Source organism: Dipodomys spectabilis, unplaced genomic scaffold (genome assembly GCF_019054845.1).
Source record: "Dipodomys spectabilis isolate Male_0828 unplaced genomic scaffold, ASM1905484v1 ptg000147l, whole genome shotgun sequence".
Taxonomy (NCBI): domain Eukaryota; kingdom Metazoa; phylum Chordata; class Mammalia; order Rodentia; family Heteromyidae; genus Dipodomys; species Dipodomys spectabilis.
Window position 1 is genome coordinate 5,290,785 of NW_024870824.1, and position 18,470 is coordinate 5,309,254.

At 42.2% G+C, this 18,470-nt stretch overlaps 1 protein-coding gene across 1 annotated transcript; it reads right to left on the reverse strand.

The window, feature by feature from the left end:
• Positions 1-85: 85 nt before the first annotated feature.
• LOC122118096 (bromodomain-containing protein 8-like) lies at positions 86-14,782 on the reverse strand (the record flags this gene model as incomplete). Its single annotated transcript, XM_042691971.1, has 7 exons — positions 86-344; positions 1,707-1,884; positions 5,942-6,010; positions 7,340-7,429; positions 10,627-10,781; positions 12,724-12,993; positions 14,498-14,782. Coding segments are annotated over 7 exons (1,098 nt in total), but the record flags the coding sequence as incomplete, so codon positions are not given.
• Positions 14,783-18,470: the final 3,688 nt, after the last annotated feature.

Here is an 18,470-nt window from a genome sequence, read left to right on the forward strand (position 1 = left end):
CCCAGCATGCCAACATAGTGAGACTGTCTCAAACAAACAAAAAGGCAATATTGTTTGTAAAATATTTATTTATAGAGCAGAAGTAAAAGATTCATTCTATTGGCAAGCATCTTTGAGTACTTGGTTGTGAGGTAAGTCTTTACTTTTAATTGAAAAGTAAAGAGAGGTGGTAAACAAGCCCTGGGATCTTCTCTGGTTATCCTCAAAAGGTCTAAACTTCAGAAAGGGTCAGAGTAGTAGTTCCAGGTTAAAAACAAAACAGGCTTCCATCATCCACTAGGGTAGCTTGATACTCATTCCAGACTACTTAAGTCTCTTCTTTTGTCCAACCAAATACTCAGCACCTACAGGAGAAAGTCACAGATAGCAGGCTGTGAAATTTAAAGGCTACAGGGTTGAATGTAAATTTGTGTGTGTGTTTGTGTGCGTGTGTGTGCGCGTGTATGTGTGTGTGCTGGTCCTGGGGCTTGAATTCAGGGCCTGAACACTGTCCTGAACTTTTTTTTTACTCGACAGTAGCACTCAACCCCTGAGCCACAGTTCTACTTACAGGTTTTTGGTGGTTAATTGGAGATAAGAGTCTCACAGACTTTCCTGCCTGGGCTGGATTCAAACTACAATCCTCAGATCTCAGCCTCTTGAGTAGCTAGGATTACAGACTTGAGCCACCAGCACTAGGCTAGAAAGCAAGAAAGTATGCTTTCTCTTCTGTTTTGTCCAGAAAATAAAAACTTAGATTTTTGAAGCTACTATATCTTATCCCTAAAAACAGGAAAGTGTGAACATACATTATTAGTATGAACAGATGTAGCAACCAAAAAAGAGTTACTCCAGTCCCTGGGTGTGTAATTTTAGCCTTCCAGCTTGAAGCTTTGAAAGTAGGTCCTGGGCTGGGAAGTTGGCTCAGTGGTAAAGCGCTTGCCTTGCATGCCTGAGGCCCTGAGTTCGATTCCTCAGCACCACATAAGCAAAAAGAAAAAAAAGCCGGAAGTGGTGCTGTGGCTCAAGTGGTAAAGCGCTAGCCTTGAGCTGAAGAGCTGAGAGACAGCGCCCAGGCCTAGAGTTCAGGCCCTATGACCGGACCCCCCCCCAAAAAAAAGATGAAAGTAGGTCCTATCGTACATCTCAACTCCCTTGCTACCTGCCTTCCTAGTCACCTCATTATGTATTAAACCTGGACTTACTAAGACTTGGAAATTTCCAATCCCCAAAATACTATATCAATCATTAATATTTTTTCAATCTTGTCAAAAGACTAAACTCTGGTGCCAGATTCCAGTGGCTTATGCCTGTAATTCTAGCTACTTGGGAGGTTTGAAGCTAGCCAACAACAAATCCAAGAGACTCTTAGCTCCCTTTCCCAGGAAAAAGTAGGAAGCAGAGGCATGGTTCAAGTGTAGAGTACCAGCCTTGAGCAGAAAAAGCTATAAGCAAGAATGTGAGGCCCTGAGTTCAAGTTCCAGCACTGGCACATACACATGCGTGTGCACACAAACACACAAAGATTAAACTCTGGGATAAAAATGTCATTGCAGAAGGAGAGAGCATGTGACACAGCCAGTATGGTGGAGCCCTAGGATTATCCTGTTTACAAATAAATCACTTGAGTTTTAAAAAAATGTCATTGCAACATCACCTTTATTCTTTTCAAAATCAGATTCCAGATACACCCTTTCTTCTTGCAGAAATCTCTATATATGTAGTACCTGAATCTGCTCCAACACTTCTCTCTGCATCTCCACAGCCATATGGTACACATGATGATCAGAGTCATTGTACATAACAGCATTTTGGAACATCAGCATCAGGTCCCGCTGGAACTGGGGCATGGTACGAATCCGTCCCTTAGACAGATTTCTCTTCAGGCTAGTTAAGTCCATGGGTCTGCAGATGGCCAAGTAGGGACAGGTTCCACTATTATTTCCAACTAGCAGATGAAATAACTAAGATCTAAAGAGTTTAAGTACATGCCCAAAATTATACTGCCTAGATTCTAATTTGGAAGCAGTCTGACTCTAGAGCTCACAGACTTACTATCATAGGAGGGAATAAGTGCTGGCCTCAAGTATCAAAGCAGCACCAATGAACAGTTTATCTCACTGTAATTATTGGCTGTTTGTTTTTGTAAAGTTTAGCAAGTATTTATTTACTTAAGTGAAATAGGGCTAAAGCATGGAGAAATGGAGAAAAAGAACCATTTCCTGCTCTCTAGATGGAAAACTATTACTTCTTTTCATGGAGATAGAAAAGTAAAAATCAGGGGCTGGGAAGGTAGCTCAGTGGTACTTGTATGCCTTGTATGCATGAGGCTCTGGGTTCGATTCCTCAGCACCACATAAGCAGAAAAAGCCGGAAGTGGCGCTGTGGCTCAAGTGGTAGAGTGCTAGCCTTGAGCTGAAGAGCTGAGGGACAGCACCCAGGCCCAGAGTTCAGGCCCCACAACTGACCAAAAAAAAAAAAAAGTAAAATCAACTGAATATTAAGATAATTATTTAATGAGACATAAAAAGTAAGTGTAAGTATTGGGGATGTGGATCAGAAGGCACAGCAATAAGCCAGAAGCCAATGGCTATAATTCTAGCTACTCAGGAGGCTAAGACTGAAAATAATAGTTTGAAGCCAGTCCAAGCAGAAAAGTCTGTGAGACTCTCTTATCTCAAGTTAACAAGCAAAATGCCAGAGTGGAGCTGTGGCTCAAGTGGAAGAGCATTAGCCTTGGGTAAAAAGCTAAGCAAGAGTATGAGGCCCTGATTTCAAGCCCCACTACTAGCACACCCACACACAGACACATACACACAAAGGCACAGTAGTGTAGAAAGAGGACTGAGCTAGAAGTAAGAATCTGGGTTCATGACTACCCTAAACCTTACTTTGCTCATTTACAGATGGAAGGAATTTGTCTTTCTCTTGAATGATGGCTCTCTTCCTGAAACTTAACCCCAATGCAAAGAATATTAAGTGTGGACTTTTTAGAGAAGAATTAAGTCACCGGGGCTCTACTCTCATAAAAGAATTAATATACTAATATACTAATAAGAATTGGAGATTGCAGTCTTGCCCCTCTATCCCTTCCCTGCTGAAGGACAAGCATTTATCCCTCTGGTAGTGCAGCAAAGACATGAGCATGGAAGCAGAGAACAGCTCTTACAAGACATTATTTCCCTGATAGTTATTTTGAGCTTTGATTTCCCTTCCTTCAAATCCATGAAAAATATTTAGCTATGCTGGCACAGGTAGTTCATGCCTGCAATCCTACTACTCGGAAGGCTGAGATCTGAGGCCAACTCAGACACAAAAGTCAGACTTTTGTCCTTATCCCTAATCAATCACAAAAATGCTGGAAATGGAGCTGTAGCTCTGATGGTAGAGTGCTAGCCTTTGGGCAGAAAAGCTAAGGAACAGCAACTAGGCTGAATTCAAGCCCCAGTACTAACACACACACACACACACACGCACGCACGCACGCACGCACGCACGCACGCGCGCGCGCGCGCGCGCGCGCAAATGGTTCAGTTTGTAGAATTTTGTTGTAGGAGAACAGATAGACTAACACAGTCAGTCTTCAAGGCTGCTGTCATAATCTTTTAAATTCGGTTATCATATTGTTTTATAACAAAATTTAAGAGAAACTATGCTTCTAAAATCCAAAATATTGCCATTAAGCAATGTTATGAATTTCCAATTTTGTTAAGATGTTCATTTTAGCATGCCTAAAACTTACTTCCTAGACAAATATAGAGTTCCTTTTAAAGTTTTCCTTCAAAGGCTAGTGTCAAAAACTGTCAGAAAAGGTGCTGGGGGGGGGGGGAGGAGTGTGGGGGGGAACAGAGGGGGCTGGGGGGGGAGGATGGGAAGGGATAGGAAGGGGAAACAAAGGAGGAGGCTACAATGCTTGATAAGAAATGTACTCATTATCTTGCCCATGTAATTGTAACCCCTCTGTACAGTATTTTCACAATAAAAAAATTATGTATAAAAAAAACCTGTCAGAAAAAGCTGGTCTGTAATCCTAGCTACCGGACACTGAGATCTCAGGATTGAGGTTCAAAGCCAGCTGGGGCAAGAAAGTCTGAGATTCTTACCTCCAATTAACCACCCAATCTAGAAGTATAGCTGTGGCTCAAACAGTAGAGTGCTAGCCTTGAACAAAAAAATCTCAAAGACAATGACCCCTGAGTTCAGGCCCCAGGACCAGTATACACAGTACACACACACACACACATACACACACACACACACACACACACACACACACACACACGACCAGTACACACACACACACACACACACACACACACACTCTATTAGAGAAGCAGGCATGGGAATATATATAATACCTGTAATCACAGTACTGAAGATCACAAGTTTGAGGCCAACCGGGGCTACCTTAGTGAAACTGTCAAAATCAAACCAAACAACAACAAAAACAAAATATCTATCAAAGGTTAATATGAGAGACTAAAACGCAGGCATGGTGGTCACAGCTGTAGTCCATGTACTCAGGAAGTTCACTTGAGCCCAGGCAACATAGTAAAGCCCCTTCTCAATTAAAAAAAAAAAGTATTAGTCCAGGCACCAGTGACTCATGCCTGTAATGCTAGCTACTCAAGAGGCTGAGATCTGAGGGTCACAGTTAGCAGCCAACCAGAGCAGGAAAGTCCATGAGACTCTTCTCTCCTATTAACAACCAAAAAGTGGGAAGTGGAGCTGTGGTTCAAGTGGCAGTGTGCCATCCTTGAATGAAAAAGCTACAGGACAACATCCAGGCCCTGAGTTCAAACTCCAGGATGAGTACCATCTCTGCCCCACCCCTCCCTGGAAAAAAAAAGGACTGAAATGAATATACCTTCTTCTTCTTCCTCCTCTTTTTTTTGGGGGGTGGGGGCCCAGTTGTGGGGCCTGAACTCTGAGCCTGGACGCTGTCCCTCAGCTCTTCAGCTCAAGGCTAGCGCTCTACCACTTGAGCCACAGCACCACTTACAGCTTTTTTTCTTTTGCTTATGTGGGGCTGAGGCATCGAACCCAGGGCCTCAGGCATGCAAGGCAAGTGCTCTACCACTGAGCCACCTTCCCAGCCCCCCCTCCTTTTTTTTTTTTTTTGCCAGTCCTGGGGCTTGAACTCAGGGGCTGAGCACTGTCCCTGAGCTGCTTTTGCTCAAGGCTAGCACTCTACAAATTGAGCCACAGTGTCACTTCCAGCTTTTTCTGTTGCACTAAGGAATAGAATCCAGGGCTTCATGCATGCTAGACAAGCATTCTACCACCAAGCCACATTCCCAGTCCTGAATACACTTTCTTTTTCTTCTTTCTTCTTCTTCTTCTTCTACTTCTTCTTCTTTCTTTTTTTTTTTTTTGTCAGTCGTGGGGCTTGAACTCTGGGTCTGGGCATTATCCCTCAGCTCTTCAGCTCAAGGCTAGCACTCTACTACTTGAGCCATAGCGCCACTTCTGGGTTTCTGGTAGTTAATTGGAGATAGTCTCACAGACTTTCCTGGATGGTTTTGAACTGCGATCCTCAGATCTCAGCCTCCTGAGTAGCTAGGATTACAGGCATGAGCCACCAGCTCCCAGCTTGAATATACCTTCTTTAAAGGCAAATGCTGAACAAAAGATAAATATCCTTTTATTCCCTGAATTACTTCTCAAATGAAGACTAATTCACCATAACTTTACAAACTAGGTCATCTGTAAAATACATTTTAAAAATAAAATAAATAATCTGACAAGTGAAAAAATGATAGAATGATAGGGTTTTTTTTAATCAACTTTTAAAAAACGTAGTTAATGTTATTGTGTGTGTGTGTGTGTGTGTGTGTGTGTATGTTTATGGTGCTAGGGATTGAACCCAGGTTCTCAAATATGCTAGGCAAAACACTCTATGTTACCAACCATGTGAAATCCACAGCCCTCAACCAACTTTTCTTGATCCTTTTCCACCGACCTTTTTACCACATCCTTGTATCCTGGGGCCTGCCTTTCTGACACAGGCTTTAGAAATGGACTGCTGAACCTGTTAAGGAACAAATCCAGAGAAGAAAAGGAACCATATTAAGTTACGTTGCATGAGAAGAGTGGCTATGAACAAGATTTTCTAAAACTACAGTATGGCTCAGGTTTTTCTTAGGCAAATGCATACTGTGAACACTACTGACAAAAAAAATCTATTATTTTACACTTGCCAAACAGAAATAACACCAAAAAAATTTATTTAACCATTATTATAATCTATTTACTTAGGTTCAGAAATTTGTTCAAAGTTCCTGAGGCCTCTCTGTGAAAAAAGAGAATTTACCATACTGGAAAGACGTGTGTGTGTGTGTGTGTGTGTGTGTGTGTGTGTGTGTAAAGGTGTGTGTGTGTGTGTACGTGCGCACGCGCATACCCACATGTGCCAGTCCTGGGACTTGAACTCAGGGCTTATGTGCTGTCCATAAGCTCCTTTGGCTCAAGGCTAGCACCTACCACTTGAACCAAAACTCCACTTCCAGCTTTTTGGTAGTTTTTTGGGGATACAAGTCTCTTTCTTGCCTGACTGGCTTCAATTCTCAGATCTCAGCTTCCTAAGTAGCTAGGATTACAGGCGTGAGCCACCAGCATCTGGCTCCAGGCCAGGTTTGTTTGTTTTCCCCCACCCCCTCTCATCCTGGGACTTGAACTTAGCTTCTCAGTGCCCAAGGTTAGAGCTCTACAGCTTGAGCCACAGTGCCACTTCCAGCTTTCTCTGAGTAATTTATTGGAAATAAGATTCTCACAGCCAGGTGCCGGTGGCTCATGCCTGTAATCCTAGCTACTAAGGAGGCTGACATCTGAGGATCGTGGTTCAAAGTCAGCCCAGGCAGGAAAGGCTGTGAGACTCTTATCTCCAATAAACCACTCAGAAAACTGGAGGTGGCACTGTGGCTCAAGTGGTAGAGTGCTAGCCTTGAGCTAAAGAGCTGAAGGACAGAGCCCAGGCCCAGAGTTCAAGCCCCATGACTGACAGGAAAAAAAAAAAAAAGAGTCTTACAGACTTTTCCTGCCTGGGCTGGCTTTGAACCTTGAACCTCAGATCTCAGCCTCTTGAGTAGCTAGAATTACAGGTGTAAGCTACCAGTGCCTAGCTTCCAGGCTAGTTTTGAACCAAGATCCTCATATCTGAGCATCTTGAGCAGCTATGTTGACAGGCTTTAGCTATCAACACCTGGCTACAATGATTTCTTGTACATACTAGTGAAAGCAGCTATGGCGGTACTATGGCTCACTAGAGGGATAAACCAAATGTATCTCCTTTCATGCTTAAGTTCTAATTCTTTATTGCTTCTATTCTGAACACAATCCTATTACTACTTTGGAGACTTACCTGTGACTGGCAATCATTTTCCAAACTGGCAAAAGAGTCTTCTTAAATAGCAAATGATTCTGAACAGGGTCATCTTGGCTTAGATCAGTCCTTCAGCATACAACATGCCAGAGAAGAAAAAGTAACCTCACAATTATTCTCTCTCTCAAAGGGAATGAGATTTTTCTCAAGGCATAGTATACCTAATTAATATAACAGCATAGGAATATATTTAATGTTTCTATAAGGGCCTATAAACTTATATATTCTTCTACTTATCATTATCACTGAAATGGTTACCTCCTTATAAAGTATGCTATAATTCTACAATTGGTGGTGCTTTTTTACTCTTACTGATTTGCTTTTCAGCATCTTTGACTCGAAAGAATTTGTCTATAAAAGCAGTTTCTGTTCAATAATGATTTCAAACAGTCTACAAGAGACCCTGGCACATAGTTTGTGCTCAGTAAGTAACTTAGTTGAAAAAGTAATCTCATCCTGTTTTAATCCAGAGAAGGAAATGCTTGCTTTCTTAGATCAAAGAATTCCTGTTTTATCTGAGTGCTAAATAATTTAAATATTTTTCCTTTTCACTCTCCGTGGTCTAGTTTTTTATTTTTTGTTTTTAATGCCAGTGCTGTACTGAACTCAGGGCTGGGCCGCTATACCTTACATTTATTCTCTTAAGGCTAGTGGTCTACCATTTAGCCACGGTTCTACTGTACTTCGAGCTTTTTGGTGGTTAATTGGAGATAAGCGTCTCATGGTCAGGTACCTGTAGCTCATACATAAATCCTAGCTACTCAGGAGGCTGAGATTTGAGGATCTTGGTTTGAAGACAGCCCAGGCAAGAAAATCTGTGCAATTCCAATGAACTCCAAATCTCCAATTAACTACTAAAAAAGGTATTAGTGGTTCAAGTGGCAGGCAGAAGACTAGCTTTGAGCAAAAAAACTCAGGAATAACACCCAGGCTCAGAGTACAAGCTCCAGGACAGGCACAGACAAAAGTCACCAACTATCTCACAGACTGTCCTACTAGACTTTGAACCTTAATCCTTAGCTCTTACTAAGATTACAAGCATGAGCCATCAGCACCTGGCTCATGAATATCTATTAAAAGTATTTTTTGGGGGGGTCCGGTCGTGGGGCCTGAACTCTGGGCCTGGGCGCTGTCGCTCAGCTCTTCAGCTCAAGGCTAGGCGCTCTACCACTTGAGCCACAGCGCCACTTCCGGCTTTTTTCTTTTTTGCTTATGTGGTGCTGAGGAATCGAACCCAGGGCCTCATGCATGCAAGGCAAGCGCTCTACCACTGAGCCACCTTCCCAGCCCTCTTTCTCTCTTTCTTTCTCTTTCTTTCTCAGCCCCTATTAAAAGTATTTTTAAAGAAATGTACTCATGGGGTGGGAAGGTGGCTCAGTGGTAGAGCGCTTGCCTTGCATGCATGAGGCCCTGGGTTCGATTCATCAGCATCACATAAGCAAAAAAGAAAAAAGCCGGAAGTGGCGCTGTGGCTCAAGTGGTAGAGCTGAAGAGCTGAGGGACAGAGCCCAGGCCCAGAGTTCAGGCCCCACGACTGGACCTAAAAAAAAAAAAGAAATGTACTCATGTTGGGCGCTGGTGGCTCACGCCTGTAATCCTAGCTACTCAGAAGGCTGAGATCTGAGGATCATGGATCAGAGCCAGCCTGGGCAGGAAAGTCTGTGAGACTTATCTCCAATAAACCACCAGAATACCAGAAGTGGTACTGTGGCTCAAGCGGCAGAGCGCTGGCCTTGAGCTGAAGAGCAGAGGGACAGCGCCCAGGCCCAGAGTTCAAGCCCCATGACTGACAAAAAAAAAAAAGAAAAAGAAATGTACTCATTACCTTACTTATGTACCTATAACCCCTTTATACATCACCTTTATAACAATAAAAAATTAAATAAAAAATACTTTTAAGCTTGTCTGCTGATAAGATAGGACATGTTTTCTATATCACTTAAGATATTGGGACAAGCTGGATGCCTGTGGCTCTTGCCTGTAATCCTAGCTACTTAGGAGGCTAAGATCTGAGGATTATGGTTTGAAGCCAGCTTGGGCAGGAAAGTCTGTGAAACTCTTATTTCCAATTAAATTACAGAAAAAGCCAGAGATGGTGCTGTGGCTCAAGTGGTAGAGTACTAGACTTGAGCAAAAGGAGCTCAGGGACAGTACCCAGTCTCAGAGTTCAAGCCTCAGGACCGCCAAAAATAAAAAAAAGATATATGGACAAAGAGTTAATTGCTTTGTTTTTAGGGTTTCCCTCCCCTCCTTCTTTCTTTTATCTTTCTTTCCTTCCTTCCCAGTTTCTTTCTTTACTTCTCCTACTCCATTTCTTTGTTTAGTGTTTGCCCTGTGGCTTGAACTCAGGGCCTGGCCATTTGTCCCTGAGCTTTTTTGTTCAAGGCTCATGCTCTAACACTTGAACCACAGCTCTACTTCTAGCTTATTGATGGTTAATTGGAGATAAGAGTTTCACAGACTTTCTTGTCCAAGCTGGCTTCAAAATGTGATCCTCAGATGTCAGCCTCCTGAGTTTCTAGGATTATAGGCATAAACCACCAGCACTTGAGCAGTATTTTTTTTTTTTTTTTGCCAGTCCTGGGCTTGAACTCAGGGCCTGGGCACTGTCCTTGAGCTTCTTTTTGCTCAAGGCTAGCACTCTACCACTTGAGCCACAGTGCCACTTCCAGCTTTTTCTGTATATGTGGTACTGAGGAACCCAGGGCTTCATGCATGCTAGCCACATTCTCTAAGCTTTTCCTTTCCTTTTCTTTTCTTTTTGTCAGTCGTGGGGCCTGAACTCTGGGCCTAGGCACTGTCCCTCAGCTCTTCAGCTCAAGGCTAGCACTCTACCACTTGAACCACAGCACCACTTCAGGCTTTTTCTGCTTATGTGGTACTGAGGAATCAAACCCAGGGCCTCGTGCATGCAAGGCAAACACTCTATCACTGAGCCACCTTCCCAGCCCCTTTCTTTTCTTTTAATGCTGTTATCAGGGGCTTGAACTCAGGACCCCATGCTCTCATTAGCTTTTCTTTTTCAAAGCTTGTACTCTACCACTTGAGCCCCACTTCTACTTCTCATATTTTGCTGGCTAATTGAAGATGGAGTCTCATAGACTTTCCTGCCTGGGGTGGCTTTGAACTGTGACTCTCATGGACTCAGTCTCCTAAGTATGATTACAGGCATTTATTTTCCCCCCAGTACTGGGGATCAAACTCAAGACCTTATGCATGCAAGGTAAGCATTTACCACTGAACAACATCCAGAGTCCTGAACTTACAGTTTTGAGGAGTTAGTACTGTTGTAAAGGAAATCCACCAGGGGAGTTTCCTGAAAACTGAGGCTATCATCAATGTCACCTGAAGGGAGCTGTTCTTCCATCTCTGAAATATACCCTTCACCTTGGTCCTCTTCTTTGGAGTCTTCGTGAGCCTCCTGAGAATTCCAGAAAACAAAGCAAACTTTTTAAAATAATTATCCCCATTGTGATTTTGCACAGTTTATTGTTTTTTGTTTTTTTTTGGGTCCGGTCATGGGGCCTGAACTCTGGGCCTGGGTGCTGTCCCTCAGCTCTTCAGCTCAAGGCTAGCACTCTACCACTTGAGCCACAGTGCCACTTCTGGCTTTTTTCTTTTTGCTTATGTGGTGCTGAGGAATCAAACCCAGGGCCTTAGGCATGCAAGGCAAGCGCTCTACCACTGAGCCATCTTCCCAGCCCCTTTGCACAGTTTATGAAGGCTGAATGTGAGAAGTTGATTATACATAAAGCCACAAAAGAAATTAGAGAAAATTGGCTTAACTAGACTTAAGTCAATGAAATCTTAATAATCTTTTTGAAGAATTTTAACTTTGGCATACCCTGTTCCTACATTCCAAAATGAAAGAGCAGCATTTACTCAATTCGTGAACATTGTATTTTAAAAATCATTATCACCTTAGTTTGTGCTTTGAGGGCACTTAAAAAAAAAACTGTTTTGTTTATTTGTTTTGGTTGGTCATAGGGCTTGAACCCAGAACCTGCGAGCTGACCCTGAGGTCTTTTGCTTAAGGCTAGCATTCTACCACTTGAGCCACAGCATCACTTCTAGTTTTTGAGTGACTTTCCTACCCAGGCTGACTCTGAACTGCAATTCTCAGATCTCAGCCTCCTGAGTAACTAGGATTACAGGTCTGAGCCTGTAATCTAGTACCAGGCTAATTAAGTGATTTTTAAAAATTAAGATACAAAGAGGTTACAATGCCCATATATCAGATTATTAATACAGTGCATCTTTTTTTTGTGCCAGACTTGAACTGAGGGCCTGGGCACTATCCCTGCACCTTCCTGCTCAAGGCTAGTGCTCTTGTGCTCTACCACTTGAGACACAGCTTTACTTCCAACTTTTTTGTGGTTAAATCTTATGAACTTTCTTGCCCTAGCTGACTTCCAACTGTTCGTCCTCAGATTGTAGCCTCCTTAGTAGACAGGATTACAGCTGTGAGCCACCTGTGTGCAGCCTTCACTGGTTATTTTTAGGAGAAGGTCTTGCTTTTCTCCAGGGTACATGCCTGAGCTGTAATCCGCCAACTATAGGTTTCTAGTTGTTGCTGGTATCATAGGCACATGCCACCACCTTCTGTTTCTCTCTCAACCTTGCAAGTAGCTAGGATTACAGGCCCTAGCTGGCACCCAGCTCACTTGTGGTCTTGGAGTTACTGTAGCTGGTCAGATAATATTAACAATTGATTTTATATTTGATTATTTACTATAAGCCAAGTTTTGTGCTAACTGCTTGACATGAGTTGTCTTATTTATTTTGAGATAAGGTTTTACTAAGTTTTTTTTTTTTTTGTCAGTCATGGGGCTTGAACTCTGGGCCTGAGTGCTGTCCTTCAGCTCTTCAGCTCAAGGTGAATGCTCTACCACTTGAGCTACAGCTAATTGGAGATAAGAGTTTCACAACCTTTCTTGCCCAGGCTGGCTTTGAACTGTGATCTTCAGATCTCAGTCTCCTGAACAGCTAGGATTCATGGGTATGAGCCACGAATGCCCGGCAGGGCTTTACTAAGTTGTTATCTAAGCTGGTCTCAAACTCCTAGATCAAGTGATGCTCCCACCTCAGCCTCCATAGTAGCTGGGAACAGGTGTAAGCCATATCCTGCTGAATTGTCTCACTTCAACTTCTTAACAAATCTAGAGTAGAGCAGTGTTAAACTGTTTGTGGCAGAGAAAATTGAGAGATTCTAATTATTTAATAGCATGCCTAATATCACATAGCTAAAACTGGTACTAAAACCAGAATTTGGACCTAGGTTATCTGGAGTTGGGCTATGTTCTAACCACTCTGCTCTGTTTCATCAAGACCAACCAGACGTCTCATGTAAGTTATTCACTTACCTCTTCACTCTCTGTGAATAGTTCCTGAATTACATCAGTATTTGAGGGGACTGGAGTCATCTCTGGCTTTCTATATTCTCCCAGTAGCTTCTTTTCAGTTGCTAAGGGGTCTGCTTTGGCTAAAAGCTCTTCAGTCTCTCTGCAGGGCTCCCCATATCCTTCAGTAGCTTCAATTTCCCTTCCCTCTTGTTGCCTGGTTCCAGATGTAGGGCAGCCACCTTCAATTGGTTCTTTGCTGCTAATGCACAATGGTTCCATTAAATATGCTACCTGTAATCAAAGTTTATTATTAGATGCATAAGCATACCATTGGAAACCATCATCCATTAATCCGTAATGCTATATGCTTATGCTGTTACTGTGACTAGGTCTGATATGACAAGTAGGTTTACTTAATCAATTTAGTCATTTTAAATTTAGCAAATATTTATGTAAGTTAATTGCTGCCTCTTTCAAAAGTTTTTCATCTAATGTGAGAGTGGCTATCTAGAAAACCTGAAAATATTCTTTGCTACAGAAACTAGAGAAAGAACAGGCACTAATTAAACTGGATACTAGTTGATCTTAACCTAGATTATACTGAATGTTCATTTGCAGCATGCATATAATCATCTGTCCTTATCTACTTCTGGTTCTTAGCCTTTGCCAAAGTAGTTGCACTTGAATTAATGTTAAGGATTCTCATTAAGGCAATCTGGAAAAAATTGTAATTTCTAGAACTCAGCTGCCTAAAGATCCTGGTCTTAGAACATTTGGTGCATATTCTAAGTTGTACACAGGTGGCTAACATCTGTAATCCTAGCTATTTAGGAGGCTGAAATCTGAGGATCACAGTTCAAAGCCAGCCCAAACAGGAAAGTCCATAAGACTCTTTTTTTTTGGCGGGGGGGGGGGGGGGGGGGGGGGGTAGGGGGGGGGTGGGGAGGGGGAGGAATCCGGTGGTCGTGTGCCTGAACTCTGGGCCTGGGCGCTGTCCCTCAGCTCTTCAGCTCAAGACTAGCACTCTACCACTTGTGCCACAGCGCCACTTCGTATTTTTTTTTTTTTCTGCTTATGTGGTGCAGAGGAATCGAACCCAGGGACTCATGTATGCAAGGCAAGCGCTCTACCACTGAGCCACCTTCCCAGCCCTCATAAGACTCATTTTCAATTAACCATCAAAAGCCAGAAGTGGAGGTATGGCTCAAGGGGTAGAGCACTAGCCTTGAGCAAAAAGATCAGGGATAGCTAGGCGCTGGTGGCTCACACCTGTAATCCTAGCTACTCTGGAAGCTGAGATCTGATGATCGTGGTTCAAAGCCAGCCCAGGCAGGAAACTCTGTGAGACTGTTATCGCCAATAAACCACCAGAAAACTGAAAGTAGCACTATGTATGGTTCAAATGGTAGAGCACTCACTGTGAGCTGAACAGCCCAGGGACAGCATCAAGGCCCAGAGTTCAAGGCCTCCTCTCTCCTTCCCCAGACCCTGAGTAGTTCAAGCTCTAGAACCTGCACCACCTCACCCCTCACCAAAAAACAAAAAAAAACAAACAAAAAACCCCACAACCATTTGGTGCATATTCTACCACAAGGGCTGGGACACAGCAATGAGCTAGTCATTACCATTATGGAGCTTATATTTTAGTGAACGATTTTAAGAGAGGAAGAAGCATGTAAGGATAATGCATTTTTGGAAAGTTAGGCCAAGGATAGCGGCATATGACCAAAAAACTAAGCACTAGGGAGCCTGAGGCAGTAGGCCAGGAGTTCCAAATATAATAGCTCACCATTACCTCAGAGAGAAAGTGAAGGAGGTTCTGGCTGCTCACTTGTTCGTTCTCTTCCTGAGATTCCTCACTGCCTCCATCTCCCAAAAGCAGTTCACTAGATTCTCTCCCTGGGCTGCTTTCTTCTAGTTCCTCAGTCTCTGGATCCTCAGTTTCCCTCCAGCTGCCTACATCAAGATCCAGACTGGAGTCCCATGAGCTGAAGAGGGACCTGCAGTCGTTGCTCAACTCAGACTCATTGGGATAGTCTCGTTCAGAATCCAACCAAACCCACTCACGCCCCATCTGTAAATATAGAGAAAAAATACATTAAATTCATTCAAATCAATATTTCTAAGGTAATGCCATCATCCACGTTCTGTAGAAAGGAGCAAGAAATTTCTTTCTGCTCACTAGTAAGAGTAAAACCTAGCTGAAGGTGGATATTGAAAAATGAAATGACATAAACTAGTACAACCACTGTGGACAGCAGTCTGGAGGTTCCTCAAAAAACTTAACATAAATCTTCCCTACGACCCAACCATACCACTCCTAGGCATCTACCCAGAATATCACAAGCCAGGATACCATAAAGACACTTGCAAATCCATGTTCATTGCTTCACTCTTCACAATAGCCAAGTTATGGAAACAGCCCAGATGCCCTACAATAGATAAGTGGATAAAAAAATGTGGTACCTATACACAATGGAATTTTACACAACCACTAGATTATGTCATTTGCAGGGAGTGAATGGACCTAGAATAAATCATGTTAAGTGAAGCCAAGCTCAGAGACACAAAAGGCTCACATTTTCTTTCCTATGGGAAAGCTACATTAATACACCAGGACATGATACAGGACTCCTAAGTATTCACACAAAGTGAGACCCAAAGAGAATATTCTCAGGAGAGAAATACAAACACACAATGCCTATGTACATCTGATCATAGAAAATAATTATAAAAATGAACTCTAGAAAATGGAAATGGGATTTTTTTTGTTGCTGTTTCTCTTTACTTTTTGTCGGTCATGGGGCTTGAACTCTGGGCCTTGGGCACTGTCCCTGAGCTCTTCAGCTGAAGGCAAACATTCTACCACTTGAGCCACAGCACCACTTCTGATTTTCTGGTTGTTAATTGGAGATGAGTCTCACAGACTTTCCTGCCCAGCCTGGCTTTGCTCCATGATCCCCAGATCTCAGCCTCCTGAGTAGCTAGGATTACAGGCATAAGCCACCGGTGCTTGGCTTTTTTCTTAATCTGTCTTTGGGAGAGTAAGGAAAGATACAGAAATTGACAAAGCATGAACAAATACATCAGTGATACTCACTACAGACAGGACAGTATGTTGAAAAAGAACTATACAATTTGTGAGTTGTGAGGGAAAAACTTGGGAGCAAGGAAAGGAATGACATTGCCCAGTGCTCTGTCACTTGAGCCACAACTCCATTTCCAGCATATTGGTGGGTAATTGTCAATGAGTCCCATAGACTTTCCTGCCCAGGCTAGCTTCAAACCATGATCCTGAGATCTCAGCCTCCTGAGTGGCTAGGATTACTGGCATGAACCATTGGTGCCTGACTTTACTCGACTTTTTAACTTGAATTATATTGTATTACAAAAAAGGGGATGGGGGAAACCTGGAAAATAACTGAACAGATTTCTTCTATCCCAAATCACCCATAAAGCAACTACAAAGCAGTAAATTTGAGGAGAAAGGAAGCATTTTCCCCAGTGTGTATGTATGTTAACTATTATACTAAAACATCTTCAAGATTATTTTGCCATCCTTCTGGTCAAATCTCTCAGTTTCGAATAAAAACAGTTAAGTTTTAAAGCTATCTTCCCTTCCCCATTAATATATTATCCTTTTCTTGCACCTTTATCTTTCGCCTCTTACAACTTTAGTTTCCTTGGTTCTCTATATATTATCCTTTTCTTGCACCTTTATCTTTTGCCTCTTACAACGTTTAGTTTTCTTTGTTCTGCGCTTTAATAATTTCTTTAGGGCTGGGAAGGTGGCTCAGTGGTAGAGCACTTGCCTTGCATGCCTGAGGCCCTGGGTTCAATTCCTCAGCACAACATAAGCAAAAAGAAAAAAGCCGATAGTGGCACTGTGGCTCAAGTGGTAGAGCACTAGCCTTGGGCTGAAGAGCTGAGGGACAGCGCTCAGGCCGAGTTCAGGCCCCACGACCGGACCCCCCTAAAAAATAAAATTTCTTTAAAAGATGTATATAAACTTTTATAGTTTTGAGTGGAAACTATGCACAGCTCATTGCTGTGCCCCAACCTCTACTTGTAATTTTTTTGGGGGGGACAGGGGAGGTTGAGACAAAAACCTCACTATGCTTTTGAATCTGTACTTTCTGCCCGAGCCCTCTGGGTGCTGCAACTCAAGCACCTTCATACCTAGGTAAAGCTTTACTACTTATATGCATTCTGATATTTCTCTATGCATCTAATTTCATTTATATAGCCTACCATTTTCATACAATCTTAAAAGTTTCTCCTATTCAATATTCCCATCCCTTATTCCTATTACTAAACCTCTTCTTATATCTAATTAGATTTCTAACTGAAATACTTTCTTCCTATCTCTATTTTTTTTTCTTCCTATCTCTAAAACCACTCTTCCCAATTTTCTCATTCCTATTGCTAATCACCTTTCTTGTTTACTAAGCACATCTTCTTTCCAATCTTTCTTGGAATATTTTTCTTCACTTCTGAATAAATGGCAGTCTTTTAGTTTTTCTCTTTACTTCAACCTACTATAAACTATTCTAGTATCAATTGCTGCCTTGAATATAAATTTCTGCCATCTCAAGTCCTTTAGTCTTATTTGACTGTATTCTTTTCACTATTCCTTACAATGTTTTTGTTTTTTTCGCTCATGGGGCTTGAACTCTGGGCCTGGGCGCTGACCCTCAGCTTTTCAGCTCAAGGCTAGCACTCACTTGAGCCACAGCGCCACTTCTGGCTTTTTTCTGCTTATGTGGTGCTGAGGAATCAAACCCAGGGCATCATGCATGCAAGGTAAGTACTCTACCACAGAGCCAACATCCAGTCCCTTACTATGTTTTTATTGGTTATCTCTTTATTACCAAAGACTTAAACTTGGTTTGCTAAGTTCACTTTTCACCATTTTTAATAATGCTTTTAACACGTTTATGGATTTGCCTTGAATTCTAATTACTTCTATTTCCTTACTAACTTACTAAGTTTTAAAAGGTTTAAGACCTGTGATTCTTCTTAAACCCAACTTTCTGGAGATGGAGTTACATAATGCAAAATGCCATATTAATCAACTCTATAATAAAAGGCTCATAATTAGTTCACTACTGAAATTTTCTTAGTAACAGAATTCAGGTGATAAATTTGATCTCTGGTTTTCCACAGGGCTAGGGATTGAACCTAGGACCTTGCACATGCTAGAATTGCCTACATGTCCAGCCCAAGAGAACTTTTTATTAGGTTAGCCTTCAAGCAAGAATATCAAGAACTCTTGGCTGGGCATGATGACACACATCTGTAATACAAGATACATGGGAGGCAGAGAATGAAGAATTGATAGTTCCAAGAGAGCCTGGACAACATAACGAGACTCCATCTCCAAAACAAAAAGAAAACTCTCAGTCAGACGCATAGAAATGGAAAGGAACCGGCAATATCTTATCCTGGAAATACCATCTGCAAAAGTGTTACGATACTTACTAACGTAAAAGCCAATGCCTCTTAAATGTACTCTCTTCTTTAAGCAATACATGAGCAGAATTCTGAAAACCTTAAATTTTCCCATTGAAGAAAAGCTGAGTAAGATAGCCCTTACTGCACAATTCAGTATGTTAAAAATACAAATGTAAATTAAGTCCTCCTCTCAGCTGCAGCAGGTAGCTTGTAAGATGGCACTTCAGCTGTAACCTCATTTCCACAAATATTTAGGTAGGTTATGTAAAAGAAATCACTTATTTCACACACACTCACTCTCACACACACACAAA